The sequence below is a fragment of the Trematomus bernacchii genome, unplaced genomic scaffold (genome assembly GCF_902827165.1).
Source record: "Trematomus bernacchii unplaced genomic scaffold, fTreBer1.1, whole genome shotgun sequence".
NCBI lineage: Eukaryota > Metazoa > Chordata > Actinopteri > Perciformes > Nototheniidae > Trematomus > Trematomus bernacchii.
In genome coordinates, this window is record NW_022988043.1 from 11,724,312 (window position 1) to 11,740,060 (window position 15,749).

The 15,749-nt window shown below is 38.0% G+C and overlaps 2 protein-coding genes across 2 annotated transcripts; both read left to right on the forward strand.

Annotated features, from left to right (window-relative positions):
- The first annotated feature begins 532 nt into the window (after positions 1-532).
- epgn (epithelial mitogen homolog (mouse)) lies at positions 533-2,830 on the forward strand. Its single transcript, XM_034118310.1, has 5 exons — positions 533-640; positions 891-1,019; positions 1,637-1,757; positions 1,882-2,034; positions 2,455-2,830. The coding sequence occupies exons 1-5, from the start codon at positions 607-609 to the stop codon at positions 2,507-2,509; spliced, it is 492 nt and encodes a 163-aa protein (XP_033974201.1). The 5' UTR covers positions 533-606; the 3' UTR covers positions 2,510-2,830.
- Positions 2,831-8,694: 5,864 nt separating this feature from the next.
- Positions 8,695-15,383, forward strand: LOC117472343 (proepiregulin-like). Its single transcript, XM_034117489.1, has 5 exons — positions 8,695-8,971; positions 12,719-12,802; positions 13,161-13,287; positions 13,568-13,711; positions 14,442-15,383. The coding sequence occupies exons 1-5, from the start codon at positions 8,938-8,940 to the stop codon at positions 14,506-14,508; spliced, it is 456 nt and encodes a 151-aa protein (XP_033973380.1). The 5' UTR covers positions 8,695-8,937; the 3' UTR covers positions 14,509-15,383.
- Positions 15,384-15,749: the final 366 nt, after the last annotated feature.

Sequence of the window (15,749 nt, forward strand, 5' to 3'; positions counted from 1 at the left end):
AATCATTAGTTAAGGTTATAATTATGGCTCATTAACCCTCTAAAAAAGGGGTACTGATATTGCAATAAAATAAGAATGACTAAAGACTATGGCATTTCAAGAATTCTTAATCTTTAAAACATTTACCCTGTAGGTTTATGTCTTATCAATACTTGTTCTCTTCACCTGTCATACAGAAAGCTAGAGGCAGCTATTTTACTTGTGAAAACCTTTCTGTAATCTTCGCTCTGAAGATATTGAGGCTTTCACAACACCTTGTCAGGCTTAATGAAGCAACCTCTAAAACTTGCAAAGAAGGCATTTGAGTGAACTATCAACCCGCCAAAGGATTGCGTTTGTTCAACACTTCCAAAGAATAAACGTCAGTAAAGCTTCTGGGCAATAACGTGCCCCCACCAGCAGCATCAAACATTTCCAGCTTTGCCTCTGCATGCAGAGTCGGTGCACATAAAGAAAAGAGTCCTCATTAAAAAAAAAAAAAAAATCTTCGGCTCATTGATTGGCGGGTTCAGTGGTTGGGAGTTTGGTATATAAACTCAGAGAACTGTGCTGATCACACAGAGGGAGTTGAGCTGAGAATCAGACATCACACCGACAGAAGACAAGATGGTTACACAGAGACAGAAATACCTGGAGAACGGTAAGGTTCTACTTTACTCTGTGCTGTCCAGTTTTAAATAACATTATGTTTCATATAAGATACCTTAATCAGAGGAACTTTATTCATTTGGTGTTTTGGTGATGAAACTAGAACAGCAATATTTCAATTTAAATCACAATTCTGTCATAGATGTGTGATCACACCAGTAAAGGAGTATAAGAATGACAGCATATTAAAAACAAAACTTGATTATAAATCTGAATACATTTTTTTCCCTCCATGTATCCAGCCCTCCTCTCAGCAGTGGCAGTACTGCTTCTGGCCACAGCAGGACGATGTGAAATGCTGACTGTCACCGTGGAGACCACAGCAACACCTGCTACATTAAACTCCTCTCCCACCACACAGCTCCCCAACAGTAAGTGTCCTCAATGGAGGCAGATGTCTCTCAGCTGTTCTCTTTAAAACTGGTTTACCGGCTTTCTACATCTATCTTGTGAACACAAATTGTTAACTTTTTCATATAAGATTTAAATTGCAAAAATGTAGAAAGATGTGTGGGGAACAGTAGTCGCTATGGTGGTCCGATTGTGCCACTCGTAATTGCCAAAGATTAACTGGGATCGGTTCCAGCCCCCCAACAACCCTGGAAAGAATAGCTGACTACAGATAACTGATTGAGGGAATAATCCATTGATGTATTAACCCATACAATTATAAATAATTGACATGTGTTAAGGTCCTACCTCCTGCTACATGGTAAACAATCAAAAGCGATTTAAAATCCTAAATTGTAATAATCTATTCTTAGAAATATTCTTTTACTAATCAAATCAAGAAAGACAAGCCTTTATTTTTTATTTATTCTGACTGATTTTTAAAACTATTGCTTGATTACCTACCCATTATTAAAGCTCCCCTTTGACTCATTTCTCAGTTAGTCAGTGATTAATTAGTGGCACATATGCAGAAATCTATGTTATAATGTTGGTCATTGATTGATAGTTAAGTCTCTCTCTCTCTCTCTCTCTGCAGGCAGCATGGAGAAGCCTCAAGTCTCACGCTTGCAAAGTCCATGTCAAAGTGCAGATGAAAACTACTGTGCCAACGGGGGGGAGTGCATGTTACCCCAAGACAGCGACAAGCCCGCCTGCATGTAAGACATTGTATCTCACATACGTTTAACAAAAGGTTCCTATAGGCTTCTCCTCCACATGCACATGTTGGTGCGTGTCGGCTCTGGAATGCACTCACATTATGTTTTTCTCTTTGTTCTGCAGCTGCAAGGACTCATACACCGGGCAACGCTGCCTCTTCCTCATTTCACCCACTCGCACTCTGCGTGAGTTAGAGAAGGTGATCGGCGTCAGTTTTGGGGTCATTCTCATCATCGTTGTTCTGGCCATCATCTTTTACTGCTTTGCTCATAAGAGGTGAGTATCTCTGTCCGTACAAGGATGCACTTGTATTAAAGAATAGGGGAATGTAGGATCAGGGGGAAAAGCCTCGAAACATTGGAAATACAAATAAATTATGTTATTAAAAATATAGATTAGATACAACTTTTGCCATTTGAAACCCCTCCCCCTTAATTCATAAGATTAGGTTGACATTTATCTTAAAAATTATTGTACAGATTTACCTTTTTCTCTTGACAAACTATAATAGTCTCTCCCTCACTATCTGTTAACCCTTTGATTAAATTATGTTTAAAAAAAAAAAACGTTTAAAATGATTAGCATTGGCGTATCCAGAGTAGTTTATATATTGTTTTATATACTTTGTTTAAAATGTTTTGAATTGTTTCCAAGCATAATTAAATGTATACTAATCCAGATCTTTCTTATTTTCAGGTGTAGAAAATCTGCCCAGCTCATAAAATCTGCACCGTCTGAAACGTCAGTGTGAACCCTACCAGCTCATCTGTTTGTCGTCTTCTTCATCGTCACCACCTTTTCAGTTATTTATAAACCATAAACCACTACTTTTTAACGTACTGTACAAACATACAGCATTGTAAATTATTCACAAACAATTAAGAGACTTTATGGACCTTTTTCCCCCATTTATTGGACATTTGGTGTGACCACTTTTCAGTAAACTGTTTATTTATTTGTAACATGTTAAGATATCAATCACTTCATTGTCTTGTAAAAGGTGCAGGAAGAACAAATATGATTATTTATTGTAACATAGAAATGTATTTATTGATAGCATTAATTTGAAATTTTTTAATAAATGTAAATAACAAATGTATGTGTTGCTGAAATTCCTTTGGGTAAAAGGTGGACACACACACACACACACACACACACACACACACACACACACACACACACACACACACACCATTATTAACTTAAGAAGATGGAGATTTAAGCTTAACAAGTATAGAAATATAAAATAGAAGTGTCCCTATGACTCATTATACCCATATATAGGTAGCCAAATATTGAGCCATTGGACAACTATTACAAATGATGTCTGCTACGGTCCATGTACTACTCCCTTGAATGGAAAATACACATTGATCTAAAGATGAACTTTAGAAGAGTCTTTTTTTGTGTTGGTTGTTTTTTAAATACTTAAAAATAAAATATTTAAACAACAAATCATTTTTTCAATCCAAATTAGGCTGGATTTTGCAAATGACTTTCCAAATTCATCAATTTTTTTATTGATTTCTTTAAAACAAGGGACAGTGTACATTAATCAACATATTAAAACATGTAAATGTACTTGAATTAGCCAAAATGCTAGTTTTCACCGATAGTCCCTTTGCCAGATGGTGATCCTAAAAGCAAGAATAAAAAAACCACTATATTGTTACACAAAAAAAAAAGTACATATTTACAATAGATGACATCACTGAATACAGGTAAGGAGCAAGTCATAATAATAAAGAAAACATTCACAATACGCACTCATACACACACCTACACCCACACATCAGTGCTGACACTGTTGGTTATCAATGAGCCACTTTGTGCTTGAATGAGTAGATGAGAACTCTCTTATAGATTGTGGTATTGAATTATATTGATGGGATGCGTTGAATGAAAAGGCAGCCTGGCTAAATGCACTTTTCCTAAATGGGATGGTGCAGTCTCCCCTAGCCGCACTTCTAGTAGCCCTGGTTGAGGTGGGCTTTAGGCTGATGAAGCCAGCCAGAGGAGGAGGAGTCAACCCACCAGTGATCTTGTAAACTAAGCAGACATTTTTGTATACTATGAGATTTTCCCAGTTGAACAGATTATACTTTTTAACAATGTGGCAATAATGATACCGGAATGGCTTTTTGTCTAGTGTTTTGAGAGCTTGTTTATATAATGATTCCAGTGGTTTTAGAGCTGTAGAGTGTGCATTAGACCAGCTTATCAGACAGTAGTTGATGTGGGAGAGAACCATTGAGTGAAGGTATAGCTTTGCTGCTGCAGTTGATAGGAAGTTTCTAATGTATCTGAAATTTGACAGGTTGAACTTCACTTTATTGCAAACCTTTTTGATGTGGGTTTTGAAACTGAGGTTTGTGTCAATGTGTACTCCTAAGTAGGTTGCAACCTCTTCTGCGGTTTTGCCATGAGTAAAAACAACTGTATCATCAGCAGACATTAAAGCTCCCATGTCATGCTTTTCCGGTTATTACCCGTCCCCTTGTGTGTTATGAAGGTTTTTATGCATGTAAACGGTCTGCAGAGTCAAAACCCTCAAAGTACACCCTGTAGCGAGTAAAACTCTAACACAGAAAATACCTCCCCAAAACGCCTCGTTGGAGATACGTCACTGCCCATTTGAGTCTTCCATTTAGTTCCGGGTACGGCATGATGTCATGCGGTACCCGGAACGAAATGGACTAATCCCGAAGAGCTATGGCCACACCCAGCGGCGCTGGCCGCACCCTCTGCCAGCCTAACATTTACTGTTGGAAGCTCTGGTTCAGTTCAAAATCGATCCAGTCATGCCAATGCCATGGACCTGTTTCCTGAAATGTGAGGAGAAATCTGAGCTGTTTGTCCTACCGACGGAAGAACCACGACGAAGTCAGTGGTTGAAATTTATTTTTAACACTGTTCCTTCAGAGGTTCGAAGAACCGGCATTTCACAGACGAAAGCTTCCAAAACATTGCCCAGTTTGAGGCCGGATATGCACAGCATTTGAAACTGAAGGACGATGCTATTCCTAGTTTGTTTGGACCGTTTGGAGCAGGGGAAGATTCGGGTAGACAACCTGTAAGTTTGCATTGTTATTTGTGTATTTATCAAACAAGGTATCTACCACGACTGTTTAAATGTGTAAACATGTTTCGGACTGCTAAGCCAGTGCTAACTGTGCTAACTAAGTTGCTAGCGTTTCCATATCAACTCTAATATCAGCAGATGGCCTTACATACATGTATCTCATAGCAGGAGAATGTCTGCATTCACACACGAAATACTCATAGACAGTATACTCCGGGTGATTTGCCGTACGGTCAGTCGCGAAACGTAATTACATTATAGCTGGCGTAGCGTGTATGCTACCGAGCTAAACAACAAGGCTACTAAGAGCTAGACATGAGTTTGCTCGGAAAAACATTTTTTTTATGCCAGCTACAATGAATGTAGCAGACTACCCATATAAGATTGCAATTGTAAACATGTGCTTGATAGCCTAATATGAACCACTATCTGTTGTTCATAGTATAGTATAGCATATTGAACAGCTGAACAACTAGCAAACGTAGATTAGCATTGTAATCCAGCTGGCAAACTGACGAACATCAAACAACTACGTTTATTTCACACTTCCAGCAGAGACAACGGGGAAATCTCTCTCTTTGCCCGCTCACAGACCCCCAAAGGACGGTACATTACAGTTAGCTTTCCTCCGACGCTGATAGCATGTATAGCTAACGAGGCTAGCTATACATGCTAGCGGGAAATATTGTATGACCGAACGTAGCAGACTACCCGTATAAGATTGCAATTATAAACACGTTATTGCTAGCCTAATATGAACCGCTAGTTTTTGTTCATAGTAATTTTATTACACTCCATTATAGTTGCCGTTCCTCCGAGCTAACGTTCATATCGTGTTTGCTAAGGTAAACAATAGAATAGAATAGGGAGGGATGAAACCCTCTTTAATGGTCACACATGCAGAGCACACAGCACACACAGTGAAATTTGGCCTCTGTTTTTAACCCATCCTAGTACAAGGAGTCTAGTACTAGGAGCAGTGGGCAGCTATTGTACAGCGCCCGGGGAGCAATGGGAGTGGGGGGGGAAGGGGGGTGTCCGGTGCCTTGCTCAAGGGCACCACGGCAGGGCAGGAGGTGAACTGGGACCTCTCCAAGTAGAAGTCCACACTCCATATTTAGGTCTGGTCGGGGACTTGAACCAGCGACCCTACGGCTCCCAGTCCAAGCCCCTACTGACTGAGCCACTACTGACTGAGCCACTGCCGGAAAGCTAGGTTAGCATATTAGCTGGCAAGCTTACTGTGTTGATTATATAGATGGATTAGATAGATCCACACTCCTACCACAACTACTACTAACGAATCTAAAACAACTAAGTTTCTCTAATATTTTGTGATTTGCATTTGATTTCGTCTAGCCAGATCCTGGCGGAAAATACATCACGGGGACGGGACTACCACACTGAGGCCTCGTCCTAAAAAGCCCCGGCTGCGCCCAGGCAAGATGCCGACAACGGGGAGGAATGGATGATATACCGTGTATATATGTATATTTATGTTCATTTTGTACATTTCTAAAAATAAAGTTTGATGGAAATACTTAGTAGGCCTATCCTTTCTTCCCTGAATTATTTGCTCCTATAACATATCATTCATATATAGTAAACCATGATTTGATTTCTCATCAAACAGTAGTAGTTTATTATAGGTAAAAATAACTTACTCTAGATAACAACAGTTGTAGGTACAGTTCAGTTAGTTAGCGTATAAAATATACGGCTGTACCGACGCCATTATAAGACTGATGTTCTGAGAGCGAGCCGAAAAAAGCACTGTTAGACATGGGCGGAGCCTCTCTGGTGGTTGACTAATCAGAACAGAGTGGCCGAGCTGACCAATCGGAGCACACTAGGCTCACAGGGAGGGGGGGGCAAGAGCTCAAACAAGCCGTTTAGGGCAGAGAGTGAATACCGGTGAATACACATACTTTACAGAGATGCTGTATGAGAAACCAATGTGAGTTTGGAAAATTGCACAGTATAAATCTATTTTAGTATACCTCAACAATGTAATTATGATCAGTGGAAATGGCCATGACATGGGCCCTTTAATACATCACATTGTCCACACACAGAAGGCAGATCATTGATGTACATGCTAAACAGGATTGGGCCCAATGCAGAGCCCTGCGGTACTCCAGTTGACAGACATAGCGCACTAGACTTATGGTTCTCAATTTTAACACATTGGGAGCGGGACGAAAGATACGATTTAAATTGGTTGGTGAATTCTATAGAAAAATGTAAGTTGAGCATTTTTTGCAATACGATGTTATGATTAACAGTGTTAAAAGCTTTCCGTAAATCAAGGAACACGGCCCCCACAACCCCACCCCTGTCCATTGATGCCTTAACTTTCACTCTGTTGAGTAATTAGCCCTGAATCCAAATTGCATTGGATGCTGTGGGAAGGAGCTGTTGTTGAGATGATTGATGATTTGTTTGGCAATCAGTTTTTCAAATACCTTGGATACCATGGGCAAGATACTGATGGGCCTGTAGTTGGATGTCATGAGAGGGTCACCACCTTTGAATAACGGGACCACAACAGCAGGCTTAATCTGACGTTTATTTTCTAGGTTATTCAAAGGAATCATTTGAAATATAAAATATTAGAAATAAGTGAAAAATGTACAACCCAGTTTCTCAAAGTCAGAGTTGATTTCTTTAAATTGTATTTTGTTTTCAATTCAAAGCCCAAATATATTCAGTTTGATGTTATATAAAACTCTATATGTGAGAGGCTGAAAGCAGACTTTTGCATTAAAAATTACTTTAGATAGATTACTTTAAACTCAGCGATTATTATAATAGTTGGTTATTATTTGCATGTTGGTTGACTATCATTACAGCTCTGCATTTGATGGTTCCGTATTATACTACTTCATTGCAATTTGAGTAAGAAATATTATCATTTTTTAAATGTATTTTTCAGATATTTTTACTCCATATTAATAGATCCAGATTTGAGTGCTACAACAGTGAAGTGCTCAAGGAGTTATTTTGCATTAATATTAACCTTTGATATAATAATTCAACTCAGACAGGGGCTATTATGCTGCATAAAAACTACTTTAAGTACATTTGTGTTGGTCATTTTCACTTTTACTTAAAGGGGACCTATCATGCAAAATGCACTTTTGTACGTCTTTTATACATGAATATGTGTCCCCGGTGTTCCAGGGAACTCACCAAGTGTCAGAAAACACAACCCTCTCTATTTTCCTCCATACCCAAATCTCTAAAAAAGGGGCTGCAACGGATCTGATAAAAACTGATCCAGATTTGAACACTGTCCTGACGTCAGGACGGTGGCGCTATGGCTATTGGGCCAACTCCACCAATCAGGAGGAGACAGCCACGGCCATTGCCGTTCGAAAGCGCTGGAGACGCTGTAGTACATATGCCAGGCCTCTAGATGGTGCTGTTCTCACAGAATCTGCCCTTGCAAAAACAGAGCTAAAAAATGTCAAATTGAGCAAAATGAGGCATGGCTAAAATGCATGATCTGTTTGGTATTTTGAAAAAAAAAAAGTATAAATATGCGTTATATAGGTATGGTCCTACACTATATTATTATAATATAGCATGATAAGTTGCATTTTTAAATGAATGTAAATCCATTATATTATCTCCTTTTACTACCTTTGTGAATGATCTGAATACTTCTAGTACCAGTTTCTACCTTGTTTCTACCTGTTATATTGCAACCTACGATTTGTTATGATAGGCCTACAACATACAGTATGGTCTGTACATTTCAACAAAAGAGGTGAAGCTCCATGGATCTGAAGAAGGGTATCAAATGATGACGAAAGCAGCTCCTCCTTTTTTTGTTTTTAGTAAATCGGTGCCTTCAGGATCCGCTTTTTGAATTGGACGTTTGAAGTAGGAAATTATCTAAATTACAGGAGTCTCTCACCTCACCCAGACCTCAGGAATGAGCCTATTGTTTTTTTAGTTTGTATGTGTCAGGAGAAGCATCGCCTTCCCCCTCTTCCTAATAGTTTTTTGGACAAATCGGAAGCGTCTCTGATCCAGCCTGCTCCACACCTGCGGTGCACCGAGCCTGCTGTCAGCGACCTGTGCGCCTCAACATGGGGAACCCTTCGGCGATCCTCTCAATGATCGGTAACGTTTTGTTTTTTGTTTTGTTTTTTGTTTGTTTTTTTGTTAGGTTTAAGTAATTTTAACACATTTGTTTGACGCTGATTTGACGTGTGGATTAGGATTGCCAGACTTCAGGTGTGTGCAGTTAAAGGGATCATTGTAACGCAGCGTCACACAAAGCTACATTTAAAGGAGGCTAATAAGAAATGGCAATGAAGCCCCTGATATTATATAAGAAGCAGCTAAGAAGCACACCTTACTGTTATAAATTGCAGTTTGACGCAATACTTTACTTCAGTGTGTGTTATGCTAGGCTATATTAGGTAAACTACTTCAGATTCAAATTGTACAAATCCAAACCTCTTTAAAATCCCCATTTAGGCTAGATGTGTTAAAAGAAGTCCCATGTAGACACACTGAATCAGTATGCTACTTTCACATCAACATAATAACACTCCTCGGGGACATTTTTTGCCAGCACAACAAGTAACCTGGTATGGAAGCCCATTAGAGACAAAATTAAAATAAAAACCTAAATGTAAACTATTAAAAATAATAACACAATATCATCAGAATCTCCAACATATGTATGTTTTATTTAAATAAAATATAAAATTGGATTATCCTATTTCGTCTTCACATACTCGAACGGGCGGTCTATGACCATATTCAAATAACAATGAACACGTTGTTATTCATTCAATTGAATAAGGTTGTATGTAGGCTACCCCATTTTTTCAGAAATAAACATTTAAATATTTAAAGGTGCAATGTGTAATTCCTGCCCACATCCGCCAAATAATTAGGGGGCAGCATTTCCACTCTTCTACTGGGTTCATACAAGGTACATTTACAGTTATTAGTTATTTAAAGAAAAAAGAAAAACACCAGGGTAAGAATATGCAAAGTTAGCTTTTGTCAAACTGAGATTGAAAACTCAATCTGTCAGTCGTGTCATTGAGGCGGCTCTCCAGGTAGGATGTAAATCATTCTCTGTAAGCGGGACCTTAAATGCTACCTAATGTAACCTGCCTCTGAGGAGCAGCGCTGTACAGACATTTCAAAGGAAATATAATAGACCTACCTTTTACACTATATTTTGTAAACTGCAGTTACTAAGAAGATCAAGACCTACAAAACATACTTATATTAGGGTCCATCCTGCTGTGTAATGAATACTTTTACAATCATTTAAAGTTTTTCTATTGCCATTTATTTGAAATGAAGGAGATATACATTTAACTTCTAATGAAAAAATATCTGAAAAGTGTGTCCACTTCTCTAAAATGCAGCTAATGTCAATTTGAAAGAATCTCTCAAGGAATAATCATTTCTTCCCCTTTGCATCAAATCTTTAATGAGATAAAGATACTGCAGCAGTTTGAATTTTGCGTAGTGAGTATTCTAGGTTAGATTTAATTAGTAAAATATAGGATTATTTGTTAAATTAGGCAATATGATGAGTTATCACCAAATCTAAGGCCTGTTTCCTGAGTTTTATGTTATTTCAGTAATCAGAAATGGAGTGGATGTTTTTTTGGAGTACGTTGAACGTCTTTGCCACATACCTGTGATAAAGAGCTGACGCACAAGCTGAGCTCAGAGCCTGAGGGATGTTGGCAATCAAACCGGGAATGGAAGATTTATTATTTGAAATCACAAGCGGTCTGAATAAATCTGTCATATGCTTGTTGTTTGGGCTCATTCTTGTCCATAAAACTTATATTACATTCTGGCTTATATAAACTGATGCGTACCCAGTGGTGGAGGAGTACAGAGATCCTTTGTTTAAGTAAATGCACCAATTCTAAATACTCAATTACAATAACTGCATTTAAAATTCAACTTAGATCATCAAAATGTATTTGAATAATCAGGAAAAATATTCTTTCTGCAGATAAAATGTCCTCTGTGTCCCTCTTTTAAGTTATAGTTAAATTAAAAGTGTTACAAAACAAATCAGAGGGGTCATGAGATAATTTGTCGAAGAGCCATGAAGAACATAAAGACATACAGTTTGTCTCCTTTTTTTCCCCCTTCTTCTAAACAACAACATTCTGCTGCATACATTTGTATTCATGCTTTTGCCTTTTTGTAATATATTGAATACTTCATTTGGGCATCGTGCTGACATTTAACCACTGAGACGTTTAGAGATTAAATCTGCTACTCACAACTCACAGACATCTGGAACGGGGCAAGGGGCCCCAACTAGACACTACTTATTGGTAAGGACTCACAAGCCAAACTAGTTGTGAATGGCAAAATAACATTAACTGGTAAAACATATAAAGTGAAGTAAAAATAGAATATTTTCCTCTGAGAATACTGAATAAAGTACCACACATTTGAGGTTGAGTGTGTCAATGTCTCAATACATGTACACTGCAAGTCCTTACAGGATAATTGTAAAAACGTGTAATTTGGAAGTGTTTTGCGTCTAATAAACCTACTTGTATTCCTCTTTTTTATTTTGTGCGTGTAAGCACACTTGAGTTTTTATGATAAACCAGTTATCCATCATGATACGAGTAGTTTGTCTGCCCTGATAATCTTCCTTCTGTATAAAGTAAGCTTGTTGTGCCACTGTCCACTTTACCCTACATTCATTTACATTTGTATCATCCAGTTCTGTGTTGCATATTATACTTTTCACAAAGTCAGAAGAGTCCAAATCCAGCTGCTGTGCAAAATACTTTTAAAAAAGTGAAAATTCTGTCCAAATGAATGCGGTAAGGTCAGAAGGGGGTCATGGTCACATTGGCTCTGGCGAGATTAGAGTGAGTCATCATTAATGATCACTGTCTGATCAGACAGTGACTAAACAATAATAGGCAAAAGTTCCCTATGTTCTTTCCTCTAATCATCCTAATCAGAAACACCCAACAACCGGGCTGAAAATATCTGTGCATCCATAACAACAGACAGAAACCCAGAGAGGGCCGGCTTTTATAGCGAGTTTATCCAGATTCAGGTTCCAGGTTCAAGTTTTCTCCCCTGCTTGCAGGAATGTGGGCGTTCTGCAGATTCAGCACATTAACAGTTGTGCAGGCTGCTACAGGCATGTGGGGCTGGGCACCATGAGCCACACCGCATCAAATCATCATCATGCTCTAGCTAGGCAGGAAATCTGTTTATTCTCTGCAAACAAATATTTTCCTTACAGTTTTTACTTCTTGCAAGTTTTGTAAAACAGTTAACAAAAATGTAAATCAATTTGGGGTGTTGGCGATTAATAATTAATATAACAATCCCCCTTCTAATGTACAATGTCATATTTCAAAAGCAAATTTATTTTGCATGTAATATTTCATTTATTTCAATCAAGTTCTCAGTTTAAATGTCGAATGAAAGTCATTTATAATGAAAAGTAAAGTCACGTAGAAGTCACATCAAAGTTTTCATGTGGGAGAACATGTTTAGGTTATGATTTTGTTTTCCTTTATCTTAAATAAATGAATAAATACACTGAAAAACCTGAAATGTTGACTTTAATTAAATGTATTATGTCAACAAACTTCACATAACCTAACCGTATTAGGTGAGTTGAAAGCAATAATATTAAGTTGAACCTAATATATGTTTTAAACCTAATATATTTGCTGAAATGTGTCGACATAATACATTTAATTAAAGTCAACATTTCAGTTTTTCAATGTAAGAATGTCAACTGTGATGTCAAATATCAAATATGAAAACCAGCTTAATGTCGACCATGCAGCTTGTATTAAAGGATCTTAAATGAGACAAATATTCTCTGTTCAACAGGTGTCATGCTGCTCTGGCCGAATGTTCTCACCAGGAGTGTCTCCTCCAGACTGCAGACTGCAGACAGCACCTCTCTATCTGCAGGTAACTTTCAAAAATAAGATGTTGTGAGAGGATGAATCATTAGTGCATTGTCAGGATTACTAGGCTCTTTAAAAGTGTAAATAATACAATTTACAGTCTGCATTTTGGATTTGTTAATTTTGTAACAATCAGCTGATTGACATACAATTAGGCAACTGTTTTGATAAGTGATTTTTAGTTCGAGGTGCTTTTAAAGTTGATATCAGAAATCAGGATGTGCTCTGAATGATGGTAAAGATCTAAGAGTTTTGGTCTCTTGATAAGAGGTTTTCTTTTGCGGTCTAGTTATGAAGATCAGGTCTGTATGTTGTGTCTCAAGAATAATGCATAGATTGAATTAGCTGTCTTGGTTTTTCAGGACAGAGAGAAGAGCGCCCTCATGTGGTGAAACGATCAACACAGAATTGCGGCAGCACGTTTGACAGCTACTGCATGAACCATGGCCAGTGCATGCTGCTGGAGGACGGGCACAAACACCACTGCCAGTACGTGTGTGTGTGTGTGTGTGTGTGTGTGTGTGTGTGTGTGTGTGTGTGTGTGTGTGTGTGTGTGTGTGTGTGTGTGTGTGTGTGTGTGTGTGTGTGTGTGTGTGTGTGTGTGTGTGTGTGTGTGTGTGTGTGTGTGTGTGTGTGTGTGTGTGTGTGTGTGTGTGTGTGTGTGTGGTGTGTGTGTGTGTGTGTGTGTGTGTGTGTGTGTGTGTGTGTGTGTGTGTGTGTGTGTGTGTGTGTGTGTGTGTTAGTTATAACGGTTATTTTTGTGTTGCAGGTGTGAGAAAGGCTTCTCTGGCCCAAGGTGTAGCACCATGCAGTTTGTGGTTCAGAAAGGGGAAGATCAGATAGTTGTCATCATTTTCTGTGTGAGTCTGCTGATTATAGGTCTGGCTGGAGTACTGTACTTCTTCTGCAAATGGTAAGGCTTTGCTCTGTAAATTTGGGTTTTGTGTGTTCCTGGATTTGATGTCATAAATGATCAGAAACCAGTGTTTATGCTGCAGCATCAAAGCTTCCATTAAAGTACCGTAGCATTCATGTCCAGATTTCTCAAAACACCACCGTTTTGTGTGAAACTCATAATTGAGAGAGAAACAAATAACCAGGGGTGGAATGTAACTTCAGTAACTTACTGAGGTGTAAATAATGTGATTAACTTAAAATAATGATGTATCGAATTTTTTGTTCACTCTCACAGCTTTCATAGCGTCTTCATCAGCAAGCAGCTTTCTTCAGTAAAACAGCCCTAAATAATACCTTACAATACCTGACCAGCAGGGACACAGTTAGTTGTCTATTTTGTGGTAGTTCATACTCCTACTCTGCTTATGTTTTTAAGCAAATATTGTCCTTTTTTCACGAATTACAAAAAGATGAATTTAAACTGTCATCATGTCAAACCACCAGCACCTACAGGTGTATCCCGTTTCAAATCAAGCCTCTCATGGTCTAAAGGCAGGCCCTAGAATCCTGAGGGATGGGCAAATACACAACAAGCTTATTTTTTTACATTTGAAAGATAGTTCTTAAGACATTTAATCTTGTTCCCCTGCACTTTTTTGTGGATTTTGGAATTCAAAGTAAAAGATCTGGTTAGCAACATTTTTTTAGATTAAATAAATGATGTTCTGTGCTTTTTTTTTTAACAGGTACAAGAAAAACAAATGTGGACGTCAACAGAAGCGGCAAGGTTACAAAGGAGTCCAGATAGCTTAGACACACACGCACACGCACACGCACACACACACAGAGTATCCATCCACCCACTGCCAGTAAAGGCAAACTAGTATTTTCCCAGTTTCCTAAAAGAACATTTGAACACACCTTTGTGTCCTGGTGATCTCACACTCAGCAGGTATAAAGGATGTCACTTCATAAAGCCTGAAAATCGGCACAAAGAGATTAAAAATGTGTAATAGCTTTTGTTTAGAGCTGCACTTGTTCTAGTGTTACAGCCCCGGCTGCCCTAATGTTTGAAACATGAATGGTGAAGCGCACAAAGACAGTTTCAGTGGGTGACAATGATTATGGGGCATGGATAAATCATCACCCAAATTTGAAAAACATATGCCTGAACACATTTTAGGCATAAAGCAACATACAGTCATTTCTGAACACTTGTCCAGGGTCTGTGCTTCTATGGCAACAACCCATTGTTTAACTGACTAATGAACATAAAAATAATCATTGCCATTAAAGATTAAGCTGTAGCATCTTTACACCAAGCCCTATGTGTTAGCAGTCACTGCGAGATATGTTTTTAAGATTATTATTTGTTTGATAATGCTGTCTTAACCATCTAGCTGCCTCCTGTCTGCTGATTTTTTTCTACAGTAAAGTTCTTCACAGTTCTACCATTTCAGCAATGTTATGCTCATATTTATGGTTTTTCTGTCTTCTGTTGTCATGATGAATATATACATTTAACAAAAACTGTAATTAAACAAATATTTCTATGTTTTATTATATGAAATGTGTTAAGTGAGAAAGAATTTTGATAATTTATTATAAAGTATTAATGTGTAAAATGGTTTCTTGTCTTGTTTTGGAAGCTCTGTTACTGCTACAAAAATAAACTATTTTGTGTTTCATTGACTTTGGTCTCACTTCACATGACATTCTTGTCTGAAGGGTTAAGAGTCTTCACATTTTTCTCACGTATGTATACAGTTTTCACATTGTTCTCCTTTGTGATCAATCATTCCTCTTTTCTTTTTAATATTACATTTTTAAATTGCAGTATCAGCTCTAAATGTACCAGAAAAACATGTTTAATAAAATAAAAACGAATTATTGTCTGTATTTAAATGATGTCTTTCAAGTCTTGAGTGTTTTTGCTTTTATTAGTAAAAGTTAATCATCAGATAAGTAAAATAACTTTCCTAATGTAGGATGCTACGAGACGGAATCAGAGTCTTGTACTCTAGATCTCTAATCAATCAAAGTCCATTTGTATC